Raw genomic sequence first — 26,240 nt, 5'->3', positions numbered from 1 at the left:
TAAAATAAGAACTTTTTTGAAATCTTGATAATAATCTCTGAAAATAATATTCAAGCATCCTCGAAAATACATATCTTTGTTATTTTTTTATTATTTTCGATTAAAAAAATCAGAATATATTATTAAATACAGAAGTATTTTTTATTTTAAAACAAAAACAACAAAAAAAATCTTTGCCCAGAGACAAAGTAAATTGATGAAAGAGAAAGCTTTTGAAATAAAAATAACGTAAAATATAATTTTCATTTTCAGAATCAGATTATTTTGTATTTATTGTGAAGCAAATGGGTGTAATACATTACGTCAAATAATTAAAGTTTAACCATATTTTAGCGATATTTACTAGCGTATTCATTTCTTAAATATTATTATAAATAATACTTAATATTTTGTAATATAAAAGCATTGTTAAGCGAGAGGTTTGATAATATAACACTATCCTTTTCATTCATTGTTCACGTTGTGTAATACCACATAAAGTTTAAAGTGGTATTTAACAAAGTGAACGATGAATGATAAGGAAATTGTTCTACTAAAAAATCTTCATCACGCAGTTATTACACCATTTAACGACATATAATGCTTAAAATTAGTTGATAAATATTTTAAAAATTTTTGTATTAGGAATTTTTCTGATATAAGAAAATATAAAACAAATAATTTCAGTTTTGGATCGGGTGTCGTTGATAAAAAAATATAATAAAAAATGGTCTGAAAATCACTTAATTATTCTGTCCGGTGACATTATCACCTCGTTTGTAGGACAGAACGCAGGAAGAGAATCGCTGATACGGCGTAGGCGAGCGTAGCATGTCTCGTGGCAGTTCCGGCACTCGCTTCCGAGTTGTAGAAGTACTCTTTAGGTCCGCTTCTGTCGCTTGGCCTCAGAAAGTTTTCTTCAATAGGAAACAGTGTTGTGGTCATGCGGCGAGGATCTGAAAATAGAGCATGATATATGCAATCCGTCCTCGTTTTTATATAATTAGACTGTAAAAATTGTACGAGAGTTGAAAAAGATGAATATCGAGTGACGCCTGTAATATTGTATTAACATGTAAGTATTTCGACTCAACACAGGGCATGCCTAAAGAGCTGTAATACATATAGTAAAAAAATGTTAAAAATAAAAATTATCCACGAAACAAATATTTATCTATAAAATTAATAAATAAATATTAATTACATATAATATCAAATAAGTGCTATTTTAGAGTCAAATCAGAAAAAAAAACTTGGTCCGGTTCAGAACGGTTTGGATTTGTCCAAATATTATATTACAAAAAATAAATTCATTCAGGAATATCTTTTTTTTAATAAATGAAATAAATTTAGCAACGTCAAAATTTTATTTGATCATGGTTGTTCTTGATTTGACCATACAGTGTCATTTTTGTCCTTGAGTCAAACGCATATATAACTTTTCTAATTATTTTCTTACTTATCAGATATAACTTATTTAGTCATCGAAGAGATACCGCAGAAACAAACTCAGCATACTTTACCATCGTAAAATAATAATCATTTTTTTTAATTTAAGAAATTTCTTTGATAATTTACATATTTGTATGTACACTAACGGATTATATGTTTCACAAAACGATATGTTCTAAGGAACGAAAAAAAAACTTATGATGGTTTTCAAGGAATGTTAATACTTTTAAAACTTATTTTAAGGAACTTTTAAAATTTATCGAAATCAGTAGCTTGACGAGTTTGTATTAACATATTTAAAACAAAATGGAAACAAATAAATATTTATAATTACAGAACCGTAAATTGATGATAGAACGAAACGAAAAGAATGAAGAATTGGTTTAGAAATAAAAGATGAAAAAGATTAATGAAGTTATGACGTGATAAAAGTGAACTTATTTCAAAAATTGGACAGAATTAAAAAAAAACGAGGTAAAGACAATTTGAACTCCGCTCAAGATATATAAACAAATGTGAAGTCAATTGATAAATTGAGGTATTTATACAGTTAAGAAGTTATATCTGATACTAAAAAAAAACACAAGTGTAGTTAAATATGCCAAATATATCAGTGATATATTGTTACCTATAGTTGTCCGGATGGGAAACATTTTTGTTTTGTATTTAGTCTGTAACGTTGTACCTGCAAATAAAAAAGAGAAAAGGATTACATAAAGTATAGTTTGAACATTTTGAATGTTTACATGTAATTTTGTTTAAATTTTCATCTCACTAATAGATGTCTCTAGTAAAGTTCTAGTGATTTAAGAATAATGTTTCAAAATTGGTTCATTTATATTTAATTTATATGTATGAACCAATTTTGAAACATTGTTAAAGATTTGAGTAGTGTGGTTGTCAATAATGGGTAGAATTGGTGAATGTTACACGTGTGTCAAGTGATCACTTAAACCAGCCTATGACGGTCAGCCAGACTTCCATATTCTTCTTCATGTTTGATGAGATGTCAAAAAATTGTATAGTTTTAATGAAAAATAGTTACACAAAATATCAATGTTGTCACAAAAACAATTGCAATTTTAAAGCATTTTGTGAAATTTAGCAGAAATATTTTGAATACTACATATTTATTTGTTCTATAATTTATGTTCCATTAACTAAATATTTAAAAATACAAAGTTACTGAACAATTATGCTAGAATTGTAAAGATGGTTTAGTTTGAATCTGTTTTAAATTATTAAAAGATTTGTGAAAATCCATCAAGAAAATACACGTGGAAGAAATCACAAATAATCTTTAAATCTCCGTGATCTTTCAATTCGATTCTGAACGATCTTGTGTACTTTGAAATTGAAATATTTCAATTGGATTAAAACAAGGAAATAACTCAAATTACTTGTTATTGTTGTTTGAGGGGTTTCAGTGGTTGTAGATGTCGTCGTTGGAGGTTTCGTAGGCACTTTGATTTCTGAAAATAAATTTAAAATACGTACATTATTATGTGATTTATATTTCAAAACTCCCATCTTCATTTTCTTTCTCAATTACCTGTTGGCAAAACAAAGGCCTTGAAAAACTTTTTTTCAGATACAATTGTAAAGGTACTTTGCGTATATGAAATCGGCAATAATTATGCATTGCTTAATCTTAGTAGGCTGAGGATAGCTTAGCCTTAGTAGTTTGAGGATAGAGTTCTTTTTTTTAAATATTTAAATCTTATTATTTTGATGTATTTTGTAAACCAACATTACAAAAATATTAGTTGATTTTTTATTATTTACATAATAAAAATTAAAATTAACAGTAGGTAATTTATCCTTATTGGGTTTATCTGTATCGACGGCAAATTTTAAAATACTTTGTAAAATTTATTGAATAAAAAATGATAATGGCATGCAATATATATATATATATATATATATATATATATATATATATATATATATATATATATATATATATATATATATATATATATATATATATATTATATATATATATATATATATATATATATATATATATATATATATATATATATATATATATATATATATAAATATATATATATATATATATATATATATATATATATATATATATATTATATATATATATATATATATATATATATATATATATATATATATATATTTTTATATATATATATATATATATATATATATATATGTATATATATATATATATATATATATATATATATATATATATATATATATATATATATATATATTTATATATATATATATATATATATATATATATATATATATATATATATATATAATATATATATATATATATATATATATATTTATATATATATATATATATATATATATATATATATATATATATATATATATATATATATATATATATATATATATATATATATATATATATATATATATATATATATATATATATATATATATATATATATATATATATATATAAATATATATATATATATATATATATATATATATATATATATATATATATATATATATATATATTTATATATATATATATATATATATATATATATATATATATATATATATATATATATATATGTATATATATATATATATATATATATATATATATATATATAAATATATATATATATATATATATATATATATATATATTTATATATATATATATATATATATATATATATATATATATATATATATATATATATATATATATATTTATATATATATATATATATATATATATATATACATATATATATATATATATATATATATATATATATATATATATATATATATATATATATATATATATATATATATATATATATATATATATATATATATATATATATATATATATATATATATATATATATATATATATATATATATATATATATATATTAATATATATATATATATATATATATATATATATATATATATATATATATATATATATATATATATAAATATATATATATATATATAAATATATATATATATATATATATATATATATATATATATATATATATACATATATATATATGTATATATATATATATATATATATTATCCGGTGAAAATATTTTTAGAAATCTTTTATCGAGGAGAAAAATAATGATTTTTCGTTGTTAATGACGAGCATTTCCCCCTTGTATTATTGTTTTGTCGAGAGGAAGCACGGTAGGGGTTGATGAGTGGTAAGATCATTCACGCTACGCACCACGTTGTTGTTTCATACTTTTTCTCTGCCCCTTGACCCCGTTAGCACTGCAAACATTTTCACGCTCTTTTCTAGGAATTCTTAGTTATATTTGTCTTTGCTGGTTGTAATATTTTTTAACTTGACAAAAAAGTGCAAAACATTTTATAATAACTTCGCACTTCTAATAAAAACCAAATGAAATTACTGATTTTTAACAAGTGAAATGATTTAATGATTTTTAAAAAATTTTACCGGCTTTTATAGCATTGTTATTATTTTTTTATTATTTAAAAATAATTTAAAGTTTTTGAGTTCATAGTTTTTAGTTGGTTATTTTCTTTAATGAACTCATTGATTTTTTTAAAATGGGATTCAGGATTTAAAATAATGTTTTGATTATTTTGTTTTAATTTTTACTAGGAGTGGCAATACCAAGAACACATAATATCAACTGATGAGTGAAGAGAAAGACAAAGATTTAAAAAAAAATAGCTTATTGAAATACTTACTTATATTCAAAGATGTATTTTTAAAAGTATTTATCTTTGTACGTAAATTATGTATTTTTTTTTAAATTTGCATAATTGAGATCCGGGTCTCGAAGTTAGTAGTTTTGTTTCTTAAAATAATATAGTTTATTTCTACTACTGATACTTATCCGTACCTCATGGTGTATAGAGCACTGAATCATGTTTAATTGATAATTAATTATCTGAATGTAAATCACATATATTTTTGTGAATCCCCCGAGAATTGAACCTTAGCAAGGTAGCCAAATGTGGTAACCACAACAATCTGGACGTTTGTTCTTAAAAATATTTTCATGATTAAAACTAATAATAATTTAATAAACAAAGTCCATGTTTTATAAGCTTTTGTTGCTTTATTCGGGATATCTTTTTCGTCCACTCATAAACTTAAGTTATACAAATAAATAAACAAATTGAAACTTACCATAGATTCGTATTGTACCATCCGCTCTTCCTAGAGAGTTGGTCGAGACGCACATATAAGTTCCTAGATCCCTTTTACTGAACCCAGAAATTGTCAACTGCAGGTGAATTTTGTAAGGACCCTTTTTTACTTCAGTTATTATGTGTTTCTTCCTGAAATAAAAAAATGTGACATGTAATATATTTGTCTCTTTCATATCATAAAAGCACAAAGGAAAATATGATTATCCATACACGTGATGTATGTAGCTGTTAGTTTGTGAATATTACATACAACTTAGTAAAGCCTGTCAATAATGGTTGAAATACCTTTTCCGCAGCAATTTTTTTACTGTCAAAAAAGATTGATTGCAAATAATATCGGTTCAATTTTCAATTCAGTAACGTACCTTCATCGATACATTTTTTTATTAGAAAATATATTATTCCATACGCTCGAGTTTTATCACGTCAAAAATTTGGTATTTTTACAGAAATTAGTTTTTAAAGAAAATTAATACTTAATATTGTTTACGTCCAATATAATACAAAATTTATTTAAATTAGGTATATATTTGAACATTTGTTTGTAAACAGTTTCCTAAAACAAATATAAAATCGTGTATTTTTAAGCGAATAAAAAAAAGAAAAGATTTTTTTTTTAATATGAGATCCATGAAATATACGTAGGATATAAGTTTTTAATAATATGAGTATGTAAATTGTATTCAAATATAAAAATATGTGAAAAAATTAATGTGGATAGTCAATATATTTAACCTCGAAATATGTAAACAAACCTTTAATGTCATTTTTGTTCAATTTATTTAAGATTAACTGAAAATAAGCCTTTCTCTCTTTTTTTTACTTTTTACTTTTATTCACATACTCGTATATTTTCAAGATAAAAAAACACATCCTCGTTCTTCCACAAATTTTTCAGATTTTTTTTTAGAAAAAAATATTTAATAATTTTATAAACGTGGATCAAAAAATCTACTAGCGGGTATTATTATTTTCAATATAGAGTTTCACAAAGGTATAAAAACGGTTTAGAGATGTTTCAAGAAGCACTGGGAATTTTTGTCACATTAGATGTCTAAAAAATCCTTATGAATACAGTATTGTTAAAGCAGGTATAATTTTTTTGTTTGTTTCGCGCGAGGGTAAATCACTTTTTAGGCAAAGATTTTACACAATATTTAAATTATATTTATCACATATTTTAATGGCATATGGGAAAATTAATATAACTCTTTGATTCCTGAAGAATTTAAATTAGAAATACATATTTGATATCATATATTAATATTATTAATTGATTGGGGGTTTACTTTGTGGTACTGTCAATCCTTTTTTAACTTAAATTTTTCATCGAATGAATAACGCTTATTCTTAAAATCTATTATGACATTGATGATGAATGCATTGAAACACATACGTGTCACAATACGGCTGTCTAAACTCAAAACACAGTAAGGGACATTTTTTTTTGTAGTACATTTTTTTTGCATATTTGGACTAAGTAGGTTCTACTTAGTCCAAAAATGCAAAAAAAACGTACTACAAAAAATGTCCCTTACTGTGTTTTATTTTTGGACAGCCGAATAGATGTAATGTAAAATATTAAATAGTGTCATTTACCTTTTTTTTTGTAAATTAAGATTTACTTTTCAAAAATTATAAAATTGAGCACACATATAGGTTATTATAAGTATTATAAACCTTACCCTGTGAGTAAAACATCTCCCCTATTTTTGACCCAATAGTTGATGGTATTAGGGAACGCCTCGACAAAACACTCTAATTGAACATCAGTTCCGAATGGAGCTCCAAGCAGTTGATTTGGAACCTTTATAGCTGGGGCAACTGCAAAAAGAGTATTAAAAATTTAAAAATATGTATGATTTTACTTATAAAGTCTTTGTATTAGCCTTTCAGTTTTTAATTATATAAATTATTATGCCTACATTGGCTGTGATGTAATGTGTTACTGCGTGGTGCTATGTAAGTACTGGTCTACATCACATAAAAAACAACGCGTCACATATCAAATACGTATACAAAGTAGAATTTAATCCATTAACCATGATAATTTTTGGATATTTTACCCAACAATAAAAAACAACGCTAATTTATATCGTCAAATACATTTTTTTGTAAATAAGCTAACCTTATTTTACTACCAAATATCTAAGAGTGTAAAAAAAATAACTTAGTTCTTTTTCTTTTACCACAAAATCGATAGATTCGTTTTAATGTTTTTATAAAATAAGATTAAAATAGCTGTACAAAAAAGTATAAAACAAGTTCAATACATACACATGTACAATTAATGTATTAATTTTTAATCAAATATAGATTTTTTAAGTCTACTAAGTTGTATTTTATTAGCAAAACACATAAAAAATAATATTGTGACAGTTGTTTCGCCTAGTTATGGCATTTTCAAACAAATGTGAAGATCAAATGGACTGACGGTGCTTATGTAGCTATACAATTCTAAGTGACATTAAAATGGAGTTCTACAAATTAAACGCCAAATCGATAAATAAATAGACGTATACATTGAAGATTTTTTTTGTAAACAAGAAAGCTCATTGAAGGAAGTTCTATGCGTCAAATATTACTCCTTTATGGGCTTCTGCTATGACAACAGTTTTTCACCTATACTGTAAGGTTATGATTTTAACTTTTAGAATAAACATTCTTTTTATAAACGATATGTTAAGATATAAATACATTATTTTTTATAACTTTGGGAAAGTACTCACAGTTTACATTAAGGGTTATTCTTTTGCTGACTGCAGGTGGAACGTCATTAGAAGCGATGCACAAATATGCACCCATTTGTCTTCTCTCCAATCTCACTAACGTAAGACTATCCCCAGCGTAGGTTTCCGCTGCAAAAAACACTCGCGTGTTGGTGAACATCTGTTACTACCCTTATTTCTTATAATATTTTAATAAGAATATTGAGAACAAAGTAAAAAAATATATTAACATTTTATATTTTAAGCATCTCCATCATTAATCATATTTTATTCTAAATTCATAAATCTTGGCTTCTGCACTCATCAATATATTATTAAGTTTATTATTTCGAAAAATAAAAATACTTTGTGTTTTGATCCACTCACATTTTTATTAACCAACTAGTTTCGGCAACAACCTGTTGCCCTCTTCAGGGTTTAATTTATGACATAAATTAAACGCTGAAGAGGGTAACAGGTTGTTGCCGAAACTAGTTGGTTAATAAAAATGTGAGTGGATCAATACGCAAAGTATTTTTATTTCTCGAAATAATATATGAATATGATCCACAAAGTTAATGCTTTCAATATTCAAAACATATGTTTTAGTTATTTTAGCATTTTGACTTCTTTATAAGGATGAAGAAAATTTTCGAAGTCTGGGTATAATGGGTTTGAATAATAGTCATAATAGTCAACGTTACTCGAGTGAATAAAGTGATCGTAAATGCTAGGTCCTAAGCCTTGCAATGCTCAGACATCCACCTTCTTTCTTATAAAAAATGGATGGATATTTCCTCAAGTTGAGAGACACCTATGATATTGACAAATTCGTAGCGTGAATTTTACAGTGTCTGATGGAATATATAATCTTCTTCTTCTACTTCTTCTAATCCTTATCCGCACCCAATGGTGCATAAGGCACTGCATCGTAGCGACGCAGTGTTATCTTGATCGTTAATTGCATGAAGGCAAGGTGCTCAGCCCTGCGCTTCTTGTACCAGTCCAGGGTGATATTAAATAAATATGAGAGTGAAAATCGGCCATATTTATTTTCACCCCCCTGGGAATCGAACCCTGCAACACGGTAGCCAAGCGCACTGACCACTGCGCTACGGAAGTGGACAATATATAATCACAAATGGTAAAAAATTTGATTTAATCTGGTGACTATGATTTTTGTTGATTTTTGATATATGACGTTGTTGAAAGCAGTGAGCAAAATGTGGTTTGATGCTTGTCCTTAGATGAAGTAAACTTTATGTTAATAGAATTTAACTTTTGTCGGAAATTTCTTGAAAACACAGGTTCTATAACATTTTCCTTGTGACATGACTATGATTTCGAGCAGTTTTATTTTCTCACAACATTTTGAGTGTGTCCCAATACTTCAATAAAATCACAAATCTTAGTTTTTCTAATTAGATCTCTGGTTTGAGTATATTTTACGAAATTATAACCCGATTCAGAACCCAATTTTTATACTTTAAAAAAAAATTTAAGTCAATAATGGAACAAAAATAAATACCATTTTTGACACATGTACAGGTTGGCATAAAATTAAACACCCTTTCGGAATATGTTGTTATTTTTGAAAATGGCGTCGTACGCCAACCATATTTGAAATTTGTTAACTAGACTGCAATTTAGAAACAAATTGATGAAACGGGCACAAATATGTATCAACACTGACGCCAGCCACTTGATGGATATCATCTTTTCCACTTAACAAAAAAATTTAGAGTTCTAATAAAGATTTCCATTCCATTTTTTTATCTAATAAAAAAAATATTTATCGAAAAAATAGGATGGTGAATTTTGCGGCACCGCAATTTTTTTTGTATACCGCAGCTGTCTAGTTCACAACCGTCAAATATCATTTGCAAAAGTTATGACATCTTCCAATAGGTGTTTAATTTTGTGCCGCCCTGTAAAATGCAATATTAATTTTATTTATTAAATTTAATTGTTAGAGTGGAAAATAAATAGAGCGCAATCGAACCCAGTACCTCCAGTATAGTAGACAAGTATGCTCACCGCTACGCTATAAAAATATGTACAAGAAACCTAAACACTATATTTTTAACATTGATTATAAGTAATAAAAATTGAGCTGAGACTATTGTAAAAACACTTACTAAAATCAATATTTTCGACATTTAAATTAATGTAAGGCATATGGTTTGTTTACATTAATAAAGGAAGTAAGAAAACAACTATACATCAATTTCAGTCGTCTGGTTATTTATAGTAAGGTAGTTATCGCTTTAAACACATCTACCCTCAGAATTAGCGCGCCCCTCGTATTGAGAATCTCTGCCTTACACCAGCGCAGGGTAAATACATTACTGAGTGAGCAAATTGGTTTTTGGGTTACTGAAGCGTAATTAGGAGTGCAGAAGGCTGTTTACTTTGTGCTGTATGTCTTGTAATATCTCGTGAGTTTAATCTTCATACGTGTTACATTATAATAAGCTCTTTTTAGGACGTGATTAACGTTTCTTTGTTTTGCGGTTGGCTCTAAGACGTTAATCTTATTTCAAAGATATTAACTTTGTGTTGGATATTTTATCTTAAAACTTTATATAAAGTAAGTAAAAATTAAATGAAATCTAAGAGAGATATTAGTAAATGGATAGTGGAAGTGGATAAATCTGAAATAGATCGTATCATTCGCCCAGATCGTATTTTACCGAATAAACAAATGTACATTTATAAAATTTTATAATTGAATATATTGAAATGTGCCCTCTTTTTTATATATTATAGAATGGCGTTGCATAATTTTGCCGATGCCAAGTGAAAGATACTGAAAATTCAGTGAAGGTACATTATTGTTGCGATGTAAATGATGGAGAAAAAAAATATAAATATATTTATTCATTCAAACCCTTATCCGCACCCCAATGGTACATAGGGCACTGCATTATACAAACACAGTGTTATCTTGATCGTTAACATACGAAGGAAAGGTGATCAGCCCTTTGCTACAGGTACCAGTCAAGGGTAGTATTGAATAAATATTACAGTGAAAAAATCATTTGTATTCATTTGACCCCCCCTGGGAATTTGACCCGGGACCTCCAGAACGGTAGCCGAGCATGCTGACTATTATACTACGGAGGCGGACATTAACATATTTATACAACATACATATTATGACAGTTTTGCAGTCTACCAAGACCCACAACGATATCTTCATTTTATTAACTATATTTAGTTATTACACCTTATAGTTTAGTTGATATTAAAATAACTATCGAAACAATGTTTTTATTTATTACCTTTAATGACCTCTCTTGCCCCCTTCTTCAGCAGCAGATGCTCTCCATCTTCTCTCCTCCACAATATCCTGGGCTGTGGCCTTCCTGTTGCCCTGCATACGAGGGTGCTGTTCTCTCCCTCTTGGGCCGTGACGTCACCGGAAGTCTGTCCATCGGATATGTCCGGTGGCACTGTTTAAAGTTGAAGAAAAAATTACCAGGAATTCAAAATTTCAATTCAAAAGTATAAAAATAATAAATTGTATTAACCTTAACATATCTCGTTAACGGCTCCATTCTACTGATATTACTATCTGCCTTTGAAATCCCAATTGCAAATTATATTTCCTTCAAATAATCATTACATATCGCTCACTCCTTTCAACAACGTCATATGTCAAAAAACTGGATTTTTCAGGAGATTTTAAAGTTTAAAAATATACTAAAATGTATTAAAAATAAATATTAAGTCACGTTTTAAACTTTTTACTGTGCAACAGATATTTTTAGGTAAAACCTGAATGTTTTTTCTTCATTTGAAAAATATTTTAAATATTAAAAAAATTATAATTAAAACATTTTCTTTAAAATGCAAAAACATCACTTTCTGCCTTGTAGCGGGTAAATATTAAGTTAAAAAATATGCCCTTTTTGCTGGGATACAGTACATTTTCTTCATTCCGAAAACGTGCATAACTGAAAATTGACGATTTTTGATATATGACGTTGTTGAAAGGAGTAAACGATATGTATTTAAGAATTACTCACATATTTTCGAGAAAATACCTCTAAGCAAAACAACACACAAATCACTAATAACAAACTTTATAGAAACATACATGGAACCACAATATCAAAAACACGAAGCACATCAGTCTTAATAAAAAATATACCTCGTTTGGTTAAATGAACATTTAATACAACGCTTTAAAGGTGTCATACCAGCTTCTTTATCCATAAAGTCATTTCATATTGAAACTACGTTTAAAAGACTTTTAAATGATTGAATTTTAGAGGAGAGTAATTTTGAAATAGGTTCGGCCGGGTCATCCATGGTAGACAAATAACTAATCAATCAGTAAAAAAACTAAATCTAGGTTATCTTCAATTAATTAATTCTTAATCAAAGCTTCCCTCATCCCACCATAGATGTCGGTAGTGAAGCCTCAAACGCTGTGTTTTAAGTTTGATTAAAATATCTAGAGGTTTCAAGAATTTGAGTAGTGTGCTTGTCAGTCATGCGTAGAATTGGTGAATGTTACACGTGTGTAAAGTGATCACTTAAAGCAGCCTATGACGGTCGTCAGCCCCGTAAATGCCCAGACTTCCATATTCTTCTTCATCTTTGATGTCAAAAAATAATATAGAAATTAATATGATGTAAGGTATAAATATATTCGAGAAGAACAAAGAGACGCAGTTCATTAACTTTCAAATGCTTACAATATTGTCTCCACCATAGTAGTTGAGATATAAAAAAATAGTTGAGATATAAAAAAATATTAAATCAATAATAAAAAACCCATTAAGGATTATATTTTTTATTTTGAAATTTTCAATATGTGTAGGTACAATGAAAAAATAAAGTACATGAATTAATTTTAGTTATTGATAAAATGTACCAAACATCTGATTTTAAAGAATGCTTAAAAAATATAAGATTTTCTTGTTTCGATTACCAATTCATTTTAGAATATTTTTTTTCCTTCCTGAAAGATTAATTTGATCTTCCATTCATCGCGGTAAAGATATCAATTTACAAAAGCCAATTTTCTTGTAAGTGATGTAATATCCAATATAAATTATAAGTAGTATAACAAGAAGGGATATGATGAAATCGTAGTACTTTGAACCAAATTCACTTCGACATGTTTCAGTGGATAATCCAAATGAGATTTGCATGGGAAGATGGCTTAATTTCGTTAAAATTTACATATAATATGGGTTAGCACATAATACAAAGAGATATTACGAACAAATTGAAGTTAAAATTTACACTGAACCATCTTATTTGATACAAATTTGAAGATTAAATTCGATAAAAGATGATTTCACTGCAAAATTTAGATTTTTCTCTTTTTCGTGAAAATTTTCATTTCTTACCGTTGAGAAAATTTAGTGCGACATGAGATTATTTTATTAGTTCTTGTTTATATCATATTTGTATGAAACTTTTACATAAAACTTGAATCTATTTACCTTTGCCTATTTGCCTTTGTATTTTATTTGCTTATTTTACAGAATATATATACGTAAGCGGGGTAATTGGTACAAAGCAATATCTTCCAAGCATCCAAAAATAGACTAGTTATTCTAGTCAAGGTATGAACCTTACAGCCGTTTAAAATAAGAGATCAGAGAGTGCTTGTGCGTAAGTATAAAAAAAGCGCAAATTACAATTGATCGCTTCACAAATGAACAAATAATTACAAAATTAAATATTCAATAAACTGGAAATTTATGAAAACAAGGAAGGCAAATAAATATAAACAAGGTTAGCAAATCAAATTAGGTAAGGAATTGAATGCGGCAGGTAGAAGAAACCAATAATGAATAATATGACGTACATTTAGGGTTCTAATGTTAGACGATAATGTTTCAGGCGTTTCATTTCATATATAGATATCTCCCCATACATTCCAACTCCTAACCTAATCGCTTATCGCTTTGAAGTATTTAAAATAACATACTTTATCGCGTCAAGATTTTCTCAGTTCGTTTTTTGCTCCTGCTTCTTACTATGTTCTCCGCATAAATGTATTTTACCGATCTTTTCTCTTTCTCATTCCAAATTATCTTACCACATTTTAATATTATCGATAAAGCTTATCTCAACCTTGCATTCATATCTTCACTTGAACATCTTTTATAGATTTTTTAGCCATAAAATTGCATGTTATATTATATATTGTAAATTTTGTCCGCCTCCGTAGTGTAATGGTCAGCATGCTCGGTTACCGTTCTGGAGGTCCTGGGTTCGATTCCCAAGGGGGGTAAAATAAATATAAGTAAATTTTTTTCACTGTAATATTTATTCAATATTATTACCCTGGACTGGTACCTGAAGCGGAGTGCTGATCACCTTTCCTTCATGTGTAAACGATCAAGATAACACTGCATTTATATGACGTTGTTGAAAGGAGTAAGCGATATTTATTTAAGAATCACTCACATATTTTTGAGAAAGCACCTTCAAGCAAAACAACCCAAAAATCACCAATAACACACTTTACGGAAACATACATGGAACTACAATATCAAAAACACGAAGCACATCAGGCCTAATGAAAAATATACCTCGTTTGGTCTAAGGAACATTTTATACAACGCTTTAAAGGTGTTTAACCAGCTTCTCTATCCATAAAGTCATTTCATATTGAAACTACGTTTTTGAAAAGACTTTTGAATGATTGAATTAGAGGATAGTAAATTTGAAATAGGTTCGGCCGGGGCATCCATGGTAGACAAATTACTAATCAAACATTAAAAAAAAGTAAATCTAGATTATCTTCAATTAATTAATTCTTAATAAAAGCTTCCCTCATCCCACTGTAGATGTCGGTAGTGAAGTCTCAAACGCTGTGTTTTAAGTTTGATTAAAATATCTAGAGGTTTCAAGAATTTGAGTAGTTTGCTTGTCAGTCATGCGTAGAATTGGTGAATGTTACACGTGTGTAAAGTGATCACTTAAAGCAGCCTATGACGGTCGTAAGCCCTGTAAATGCCCAGACTTCTATATTCTACTTCATCTTAGTTGAGATATAAAAATAGATTAAATCAATAATAAAAAAGGATTATATTTTTTATTTTGAAATTTTCAATATGTGTAGGTACAATGAAAAAATAAAGTCCTACATGAATTAATTTTAGTTATTGATAAAATGTACCAAACATCTGATTTTAAAGAATGCTTTTTTTTAATTTTCTTGTTTCGATTCCAATTCATTTTAGAATATTTTTTTTTTCCTTCCTGAAAGATTAATTTGATCTTCCACTCATCGTGGTAAAGATATCAATTTACAAAAGCCAATTTTCTTGTAAGTGATGTACTATCCAATATAAATTATAAGTAGTATAACAAGAAGGGATATGATGAAATCGTTGTACTTTGAACCAAATTCACTTCGACATGTTTCAGTGGATAATCCAAATGAGATTTGCATTGGAAGATGGCTTAATTTCGTTAAAATTTACATATAATATGGGTTAGCACATAATACAAAGAGATATTACGAACAAATTGAAGTTAAAATTTACACTGAACCATCTTATTTCATACAAATTTGAAGATTAAATTCGATAAAAGATGATTACGCTGTTAAATTTAGATTTTTCTGTTTTTCGTGAAAATTTTCATTTTTTACCGTTGAGAAAATTTAGTGCGATATGAGATTATTTTATTAGTTCTTGTTTATATCATATTTGTATACTTTTACATAAAACTTGCATCTATTTACTTTTGCCTTTTCGTCTTTGTATTTTATTTGCTTCTTTTACAGAATATATAAAAACATTAGCGGGGTAATTGGTATGAAGCAATATCTTCCAACCATCCAAAAATAGACTAGTTATTCTAGTCAAGGTATGAACCTTACAGCCGTTTAAAATAAGAGATCAGAGAGTGCTTGTGCGTAAGTATAAAAAAAGCGCAAATTACAATTGATCGCTTCACAAATGAACAAATAATTACAAAATTAAATATTCAATAAACTGGAAATTTATGAAAACAAGGAAGGTAAATAAATATAAACAAGGTTAGCAAATCAAATTAGGTAAGGAATTGAATGCGGCAGGTAGAAGAAACCAATAATGAATAATATGACGTACATTTAGGGTTCTAATGTTAGACGATAATGTTTCAGGCGTTTCATTTAATATATAGATATCACCCCATACATTCCAACTCCTAACCTAATCGCTGATCGCTTTGAAGTATATAAATAACATACTTTATCACGTCAAGATTTTCTCAGTTCGTTTTTTGCTCCTGCTTCTTACTATGTTCTCCTCATAAATGTATTTTACCGATCTTTTCTCTCTCTCATTCCAAATTATCTTACCACATTTTAATATTATCGATAAAGCTTATCTCAACCTTGCATTCATATCTTCACTTGAACATCTTTTATAGATTTTTTAGCCATAAAATTGCATATTATATTATATATTGTAAATTTTGTCCGCCTCCGTAGTGTAATGGTCAGCATGCTCGGTTACCGTTCTGGAGGTCCTGGGTTCGATTCCCAAGGGGGGTAAAATAAATATAAGTAATTTTTTTCACTGTAATATTTATTCAATATTATTACCCTGGACTGGTACCTGAAGCGGAGTGGTGATCACCTTTCCTTCATGTGTAAACGATCAAGATAACACTGCATTTATAAGACGCAGTGCCCTATGCACCATTGGGGTGCGGATAAGGGTTTTATATATTTTTTTTTATATGTAAATTTTTTAGTGCTGTATGTATTGTACATCAAGGTAAAATATTCCATGGTATAACCACAATGTCCTGATAAACATTTATTATTTGTATTATCAAAGTACCCTTTTTAATGTTTTATTTTGATTTTTTACTATACATTTGATACCTTTGTTTATCTCTGATCGGGGATAAGGGATGGTATTTGGATAAATATATTGAGATAAACAGGGTGAAGCCGTATTACTTCTCAAGATAAACAAAACCTTTTTCTATTACCTTGAAATAAGTATAAGAATAACATTGAGGACTAATGATTTTTTTTTAAATCGAACGTCAGATTAAATGAGTATATAAAAAGTAATCCCTTGTACATGTACATAATTTTGTAACGTGTTATACGAGTATTATCTTAACATGTTTTATTATTATGACTTTGGAAACTTTTAAAAATAATTATTTCATGTAGTATGTGGTTATCATAAATAATTTGCAATAACCTTTATAACACAACATTTTGACTGTGTCCAAATACTTGTTCACAAAATCTGGATTATCTCCAATTACAGGAGTTATTTTCAGATTATTTTTTGACATCTCATCAAAAAAGACGAAGAATATGGAAGTCTGGGCATTTACGGGGCTGACGACTACTATACTAATGTAAGAGTTTCTGCTTAGTAAAAAGCTTCTTTACATCTCACCAATAGATGTCTGTAGTGGAGTTCAAGTGATTCAAGAACAAGGTTTTTAAATTGGTTCATATATATTGAACTTCCGAGAATTTGAGTAGTGTGGTTGTCAATAATGGGTAGAATTGGTGAATGTTACACGTGTGTAAAGTGATCACTTAAACCAGCCTATGACGGTCGTCAGCCCCGTAAATGCCCAGACTTCCATATTCTTCGTCTTTATTAGACAGTTATACAATTAAATTTTTGGCGTTATTTTGACGAAATATATTTTTATTGTAACAAAACCTTACCTCGTAGGAAAACCATAGCAATAAGATTCGTTCTTTTACTCTGAATCAATTTTTACTTGGTAAATATCACTATATCATAAAATTTACTATGACACGTGTTTCGTTGAATTGCAAAACATTTTCAAATGCATTTTTGAATGCATCAACACGTGTTACGACATATTTTATGAAATAGTGGTATTTACTGAAGAAAACTTAAATAAAAAATGGATAGATAATACTGCAAAGTGACTGCCGAATCAATTGTTGAAATGATATTATCGTTTTTATAATATTTTGCGAGTAGTGTTTAATATATTAAAATATATTCATTTTAAATTAAATCATTTAAAAAATGTATTGCGTGGTATGATAAAGAATAAAAACGGAAACCATGAATAAATTGACCATCGTGTTTGCAATATACAACTAGAAGGACAGTACACTGAATCCTTATTGTCAGCGGGATTATATCAGGGTAAAAAATAACCAAATACACAACAGATGAAAAATTCTTTGACCGCTCTCTCCTTTGTCTGGGGTGTGTATATTTATTTTCCCTTTACATTTTCCCCAGTAAACCTCCATTGTATTCCATTACCAAGGGTGACAGAATGTGCTCCCTCGAAGGGAGGCTGGAGCCTACAATCAGAAGGTTGTTAACGTGACTGTGGGATGAATTTTTATGCGTGCCGGAAACAGTGTTATTTGTTTCAGAGAAACTAATGAACGTTTTTACTTTTCTGGTTTATCATTGCGGGTTCAAATGAGCCTTTTTGGTGATGTTAGCTTTTTGCACGCCCGGTTTCATCAAAAAATACCTGGAACTCAATTAAAATATTTTATCCGCGTTTTGATTTAAGCAAGTAAATTTGTATGTTTTTGAATTTTATGATTTATTGATTTGGCATTATTTTTGTGGAATAACATGTTGAATATTTAAAATTAAACCCTATAATAAAAAAAACTTAAGTTTTTGTGATCATCTGCCAATGAAAACATGTATAGTTTTCAAAACTAACTGTCGTGTGAAATAAAACTTAATTAGTGATCTCTTACTAGTATTTAATTTTGAATTTTTTAAATTTTATTGTACGTTCAATACGTTAAACATTTTCTACATTTTATACATTATTTTTTGTCAAACTATTTTTTTAACATTTGTTAGCATTTCTTTATAGGATTGTATGACAAAACATTGATTTTTTTAATTACCTACTTTAAGTCTATGTGACCCTGAAATCTAGCTACGGCTTATGCAACAGTGTTTACCATGGTCCTACTTGGGCTCCAAATATGTCTTTTTGCTTATGGCTACTCCTTAGTGGATTTTCCTTTTAAATTAAAAGTTACGTACTATAATTTCAAACAATTCATGAGGGAAAATTATTTTAAAAAATACATAGATAAAGTGTTATATGCATAACAAGGCAGATGTTGAAAAATAAAATTTTTCAATAATTTCCATATAATTTTTATGACAAAATGAAATCAATGCATAGACTTTTATCAGTCTCATGATGCTAGGAATAACAAAATCCGATGATGGCTAAAAAAACTGTTTAGTTAACTGTTGAGTGTTTGATTAAGCTTTTAGTTATTTTGCAAATGATATGACTGAAGTCAAAACCTACAGGATGTTTTAAAATGCTCTTATATACACTTGATCCTTTAACTGACCCATTTTCTTAAATCCGACTGTCACTTCTATCGGGGTTAGGTCATTGAGGACGTTGTATTGAGAAGAAGGTTGAACGTGTCGATCTAAGAGATATCAGAAAACATATGTCGGTAAAAGGTTAGATTGGATTGTCTAACCTATGTCAACTTGACGATCTGATTTATCTGACGACCTCTCGTACGCGGAACGAAAGATTCCGAACTAACTCGATTGCTATCTGCTTACAATATTATAATATTCATTCATTCAAACCCTTACCCCCACCCAAATGGTGCATAGGGCACTGCATCATACAAACGCAGTAACACATGAAGGAAAAATTATTATATAAGAAAACATTTGTTTTTATACCACTTGAGTTTATTTATGACTACTAGCTTCGGAAGCTAAGCTTCCATCCTCAGGTCTAAATGTAAACTAAAACATAATTAATAATAAACTGTTCTATAAATAAATAGAATTATAAGTCCACTGTCGTCGGAAGCCCAAAAGCGACTGCCGATGCCGCTAGCCCGAGAACATTGAACTTTGAGCTCCTCACGCTTGCACATTGCAAGTATGCAAGAGTGAGATGCGAATATAGTGTCGCGGTTACCGCACACTCTTCACACTTTGTTTTTACGTGAATTTGATTCCGATATTCACAAAATACCTCCAATGTACCCGATAAATTATGATTATTATTAATATTATTTTTTAAATCATTGCGTAAACATTTTGTGGAGAAAAACCTAAAATCTTAGCCTTTTAATTATTATATTTGTAGAGATATCATGGTTATTAGAAGCAATATGTACAAGATAGAAAACACCGGGAAGAGAAGGTTATCGAGATAACGGAGATCAAACTAAGGTACTAATGTGAATGCTAAAAATGTTCTTTAAAAATGTTATAGCTGGATTTTTGCTTTTGATCATTTGGTATAATCTCGCCAATTGGTGTTCCAATTTGGTTACATACCTAATACGTTTGAAATTTCGACTTTAAAAAAATAAGCTAGAAAGAAATATGTATTTCCCAAAAAAATATTTTTATGGCTTAATCCAAAATAGGAGATACACAGGTAATTTTTTTGTAAAATTTAAAATAATTTTAATGTGTGCAACGAGTTTAATGTATCGATAATAATCTCTTTGTGAGCGTCCCATTTAACAGTTATTTATTACTATAAATTTTCCATTAGGTCATAAATATGTTAGTGTGGTATTATCAGTACAGAGCAATCGCTATAAAGGTTTCATTGTTTTCTAAACAATAATTTAATTTGAACGTAAAATATAAAATTAATGAGTTTCATATGGAGGATACCCAGGTCCTTTTTGTATGGAAGATGTGATATATCTATGGATTTGGCAAAAGCAGGATAAAAGTAGACTAAATGCAGTTGAAATATAAAACGCAATATTTTTGTGACCAGTTATTTTATGAAATTATAAACAAACACTTGATTTTACGAATATTTTATTTTTAACGACTAATTTTGGAAGCCACACATGCTTCTTTCTACGGGTTTGAATATAAACTGTAATGAATATTAGTTTAAGGATGTTAAAGGATTGTCAGAGCCATTTAGTTCACAAAATAAAATCGCTTTGTAAGTGAGGTGTGTCAGGAAGCTTAGATGCTTCTGTCTTAGATCTTGGAAAAACGGTTAGGAGAATGTTACCAAACACTTATCCGTACCCGATGGTGCGTAAGGCACAGCATTACGCACCATCAATACACGCAGCCAGCAATAAACGCAGTGTTATCTTGATTGTTAACACATAAAAGAAAGGTGATCACCCCTCCGCTTCAGGTAATGTTGTAGAGTGAAAAAATCACCATCATTTATTTGACCCCGTCCTACGAATTGAACCCGGGACTCCAGTACTGTAGGAAAGCGTGATAAGCATTACATTACGGAAGCGGACAGAGAACTCATCTAACGGTAATTGTGCATCCTAAATTTAAATTGGTGATGTTGATTTCAAACGAGTTGGACCTACCGTGGACGTCGATACATCCAAGTTGCTTCTTCATAGTGCTGGTGTTGATCTGGCACATGTAGCAGCCGCGGTCACTCTCTCTCAGCTGCCTGATCCGCAGCTGCCAAGTGCCGGGGCCGTCCTGAGAGACGGAAATCCTGGAGTTGTGGGTCACGACCTTTGTGTGCAGAGTGAGGATTGTCTGGTCTTCAGCTTTCATCCACCCGACCTGAGAAATGTTTATGTAAATGTATTTTATATAAATGAAAAATTATATAATAAAATCAAAATTTAAACTAGCAAACTAACTACCGACTCCTGACCTGACAACTTACAAGTATTCGACATATCTATCACTCCTTTCAACGTCATATGTAAAAAAAAATCGTCAATTTTCAGTTATGCATGTTTTCGAAATGCCCAGAAAATGTACTATATCCCAGCAAAAGAGGCATATTTTTAACTTAATATATACCCGCTGCAGGGCAGAAAGTGTTGTTTTTGCATTTTGAAGAAAAGGTATTGTTTAATTATTTTTTTAAATTAACTAAATATTTTTCAAATGGAGAAAAAACATTTAGGTTTTACCTAAAAACATCTGTTGCACAGTAAAAAGTTCAAAAAATGGCTTGATATTTATTTTTAAAACATGTTATTATATTCTTAAACTTTAAAAACGATCTCCTAAAATCAAGTTTTTTTATTTATGTCGTTGTTGAAGGAGTAAGCGATAAGTAGATATCATGATTTTCCTCGGAACTCCTCTGTTCCTGTTTGCATAGGCTTCATTATTTTTTTTCACTCATTCTTTTCACGTATCCAAACCACCTCAACATGCCTTTTTTTAATTTTATAATTGCTTGTACATCTATCATTCATTGTTTCGTAGCATTTTCGTCTGAGGGATAGTATTTTGACTGAATTCAGTCTAATTTTGCCTTTAAAATGCCAATTCTATGCTTCACTTCGATACATTAATGATTGCATGCTTTTAAAAATGATGCGAAATGCATCAAAACACATATCATAATAGATTTGAATTTATCAAGTAAAACTTACATTAAAAACAAATATGTTTCTTTATAAAACCTCAAAAAGTTATGAATTATTAAAACTAAAATCGTTATATCCAAATTATGTGTGCTGCCAGGTATCTAAATAAGTTCTCGTTGTATGTCAGTTCAAGCTATATTTCCAAATATTGAAAATAGAATACATTTTTGGTGAAAAACATATTTTAGTTTATTAAAATTGACATATATTTCTCGTAGATATGCCTACAATTTGTCAATGTTACACAACGTTTAACAAAATATATAAATATCCTTCAGATTCGTGTCTTCTATGTGAAGTGAACATCTCGTATAGTGGAAAATTGAAAATTACGGCACAAAATTGTAAATTGAATTGAAATACAATTTATTGGAGGGAATAATCTAACGTTTTATATTGAAATGAGATCGTTTTATACGCATATAAAGTTTTATTTATTGTTTTCGAGAATTTTATCTATTTATTTAATTTAACGTACGGGGAGATTTTCCAATACCGGAGTCATAATGTGTTTCCAAATACGGAGTGTCATGCATTTCTCGGACTTTAAGAGGCAAAAATGTATCGTCCTCTAGAAATTTACTGATAAATGAAGGATCTTTATGATTTTAATGTTTTAAATGATTTATAATGTATATTTTACACGATGAACACCACTTTTCATAGAAAGTGGTATATACTAAGAAAAAATTAAATAAAAATGGATAGGTTATACCACAGAGTGACAGTCGAATCAATTATGAGATTTTAATTATGATAATGATGAACAAATCTTTTTTCCTCTTTTCCTTGAAAAAGACTGGTTTATTTTTTAAGTTTTCTAATTGTGGTACCTTCAAATAATAAATTGTAATAAATTTTAATTTATCACTCTTTGGACGTTTAATTATTTTTTTTAAGGAAAGGGTATTTATATCTATGGAGAAAAGAATGTCAATCTTTAATCAATCTGAGATGGTCATTTCAGGATATTTTGATTATTATTCTGGAATTGAGGAACATTTTTCCTCATAAATTTAATATTTATACAACTCATATCATTAGTTAAGTTGATTGATATCTTAAGAATGATAAATAAGTCATTAAGATGAAAATATGAAAGCTAGGTATATGTACGAGTTTATACGACTTTCGACCTTTTGAAAGCTGATTTAAGCAATGCTTTTATGCAGCATTATTACAAGGTATCAATAAAAATATTCCACAGTGGTGAAAATTCTATTAAAAGTGGCGTAAAGTGTATTTTCTGTGAAAATTGTAAACGATTATTTATCACATAAAAAAATCAATCGTGTTATGTCACTTATCTTTGATCTATCATCGTTTCAATTTTCTCATTTGTCAGCATAGTTATTGCGTGTCTTTGAAAACGATACATTTCTGTCTGATATTATTTGAATATCTTTTTAAAAGATGTAAATTATTTTTGCCAAAAATAAACCAACTGTCAACGTTTATTGAACGAATGGAACCATAAAAAAACTTTTTATGCAAATTGATGATAAATTATAGTTACGTTGATACATTAATTTTAAGTTCATTTGGTATAGAGCGAAAACAAATGATTGTTTGACTTAATGGCTATAGAATACATAATTACAGTCGTTAAAAAAACTTTTTAATACAGATTTGTCATTGCGAAGTTGAATTTTAACGTGAATTTTAAGGGTTTTAAAGTAAATAAAATAACTTATCTTAGAAAATGTAAAAACATATGTTTTATTTATTGTTTCGGCATTAACATTGTGGTAAGACATGTTACAATGATTAAAGAAAACACTTCGTTTCATAGCGGTCTTGTTAGTAATTATTTTTCGGAATTTGCAAATCATATAATAGATACTAATCACTCATTTCACTCTCATAAATTAAAATTATTACACCTTGTTCCATATAAAGGCCAAATTATGAATTATCTTGAAAATTTAGAAATACAAAAAAACCTGAATTCTAGTAATAATTTATTAAATAATATATTGTTTCAATTCTTCCCCATTGCTCTCCATTTTTCCTTTGTTTTCAAACTCCGTTCTTTGACTAACCCCTTCCCCTTACTTTCCCCTCTCCTTATTTATAGAACAATTTTATATTTTATATTTTAGTTATTATACAGACCTGAATGATGGAAGTTTAACTTCTGAAACATATAGTCTATAATAAAACTCAAGTGGTAAAAAACGAAGTGTTTTCTTTAATCATTAAATACATATGTATAAAAATACGAAAATTTTGATACATTAACATTTTTAAAATACGAAAATTTTAATATATTTTCATTTTTTGTTCAAGTTCAATCTACATATTTAAACGACACAATATTCTGTCCTGTTTGCAAGACGTAGTCAGAAATAACAATAACCACTTCAACATTTTTCGATTTTTTTCGATACCTATTTCCATTTCGTATAATAAAACAACACTTGAATGTCGAAAAGGGCCCAAAATTTGAGTGGTTTCGATTTTCATACAAAAACATACATTACATATATTCCAACATTTCTGAGAATGTGGATACGTTTCCATCATGCATAAATTACCATTCCATGATAAGAAAAGTAAAATGGTTAAAAGAAAACAGCTGGATTTTACTATAGGGTCAATAAAGCAAATTCGCGGGCACGACATTCATTTTTCAATAGTGAATGCGACATAAAGGCACTAGAAAAGGAATGAAATTCGGTAAGAATTGGTTTAGAAATAAACGAACGAATGGAATATGAAATGGAGGTATTTTAGAGGGAGATGTGATAGAAATGGAAGAACGTCGAAAACGAAATATTTACAACACGAGCCGGCGCAATCATAAAGACAAGGTATTCTACATATTCTAGGCATATTCTCCTGTTTCTATGTAATATAGGGTATCCAATCTTCATTTTCAAATCAGGAATCTAAATAAATGAGCAGATTCAAAACAAAATCATATCAAATTATTATTTATGAAATTTCTTGATCATAATTTTTTTCTTGTCTTATATATAAGCACAATATTTATTTATTTTCTCAGACTCTATAGTGTTGTTAGTGGTCAATACGTTGGCTACTGAATTGGAGGTGCCGGGTCAAAAAAATATTAGTGATTTTAAATTGAAATATTTATTTAATATTACACAGGATTGGTACCTGAAGTAAAATACTGATCATCTTGTCTTCGTATAATTAACAATCACCTTAATACTGCACTTTTCCTTCATGTATTTTAGGATTATCATATAACGTTGCTTCTAAACGATGCGTTGTCCATTGGATACGACTAAGGAAAACAATAATAAGAACGTACAATATTTGTTCATTGGCGGGCTAATATCTTTCAACCAAGCAACCACATGTCTAGTAAAAATGGTCCATTTTGGAACCATGAGGTATTGTTCAGATTATTGGGTAGAAAATGATCGTAGATAAAAGAAGAATATTTTAAGGGTATGAATCATAATAACTGTTTGAATCATTATTTGACATAAAATTTTCAAACTATCATTTAATAAAAAAAATACATAGAGAGTCGGACCAGGTAAGGAGTTGTG

General features: G+C 28.4%; 1 protein-coding gene across 1 annotated transcript in view; it reads right to left on the bottom strand.

Moving 5' to 3' along the window:
- Positions 1–488: 488 nt before the first annotated feature.
- Positions 489–26,240, bottom strand: part of LOC148312427 (lachesin-like) — a 95,431-nt gene continuing 69,679 nt past the window's right edge. Inside the window, exons 3-10 of the mRNA XM_088277332.1 lie at positions 21,685–21,892; positions 11,651–11,821; positions 8,388–8,516; positions 7,344–7,482; positions 5,636–5,787; positions 2,832–2,903; positions 2,060–2,116; positions 489–935 (exon numbers count right to left, since the gene is read on the bottom strand). Of these exons, the coding sequence (XP_088133458.1) occupies positions 748–935; positions 2,060–2,116; positions 2,832–2,903; positions 5,636–5,787; positions 7,344–7,482; positions 8,388–8,516; positions 11,651–11,821; positions 21,685–21,892 (1,116 nt within the window). The 3' untranslated portion in view covers positions 489–747. The remainder of the gene's footprint in view (positions 936–2,059; positions 2,117–2,831; positions 2,904–5,635; positions 5,788–7,343; positions 7,483–8,387; positions 8,517–11,650; positions 11,822–21,684; positions 21,893–26,240) is intronic.

Source organism: Brachycentrus maculatus, unplaced genomic scaffold (assembly GCF_059751285.1).
Source record: "Brachycentrus maculatus isolate JH-2025_06_01 unplaced genomic scaffold, ASM5975128v1 h1tg000041l, whole genome shotgun sequence".
NCBI lineage: Eukaryota > Metazoa > Arthropoda > Insecta > Trichoptera > Brachycentridae > Brachycentrus > Brachycentrus maculatus.
This window is presented reverse-complemented; position numbering and strand designations above follow the sequence as displayed.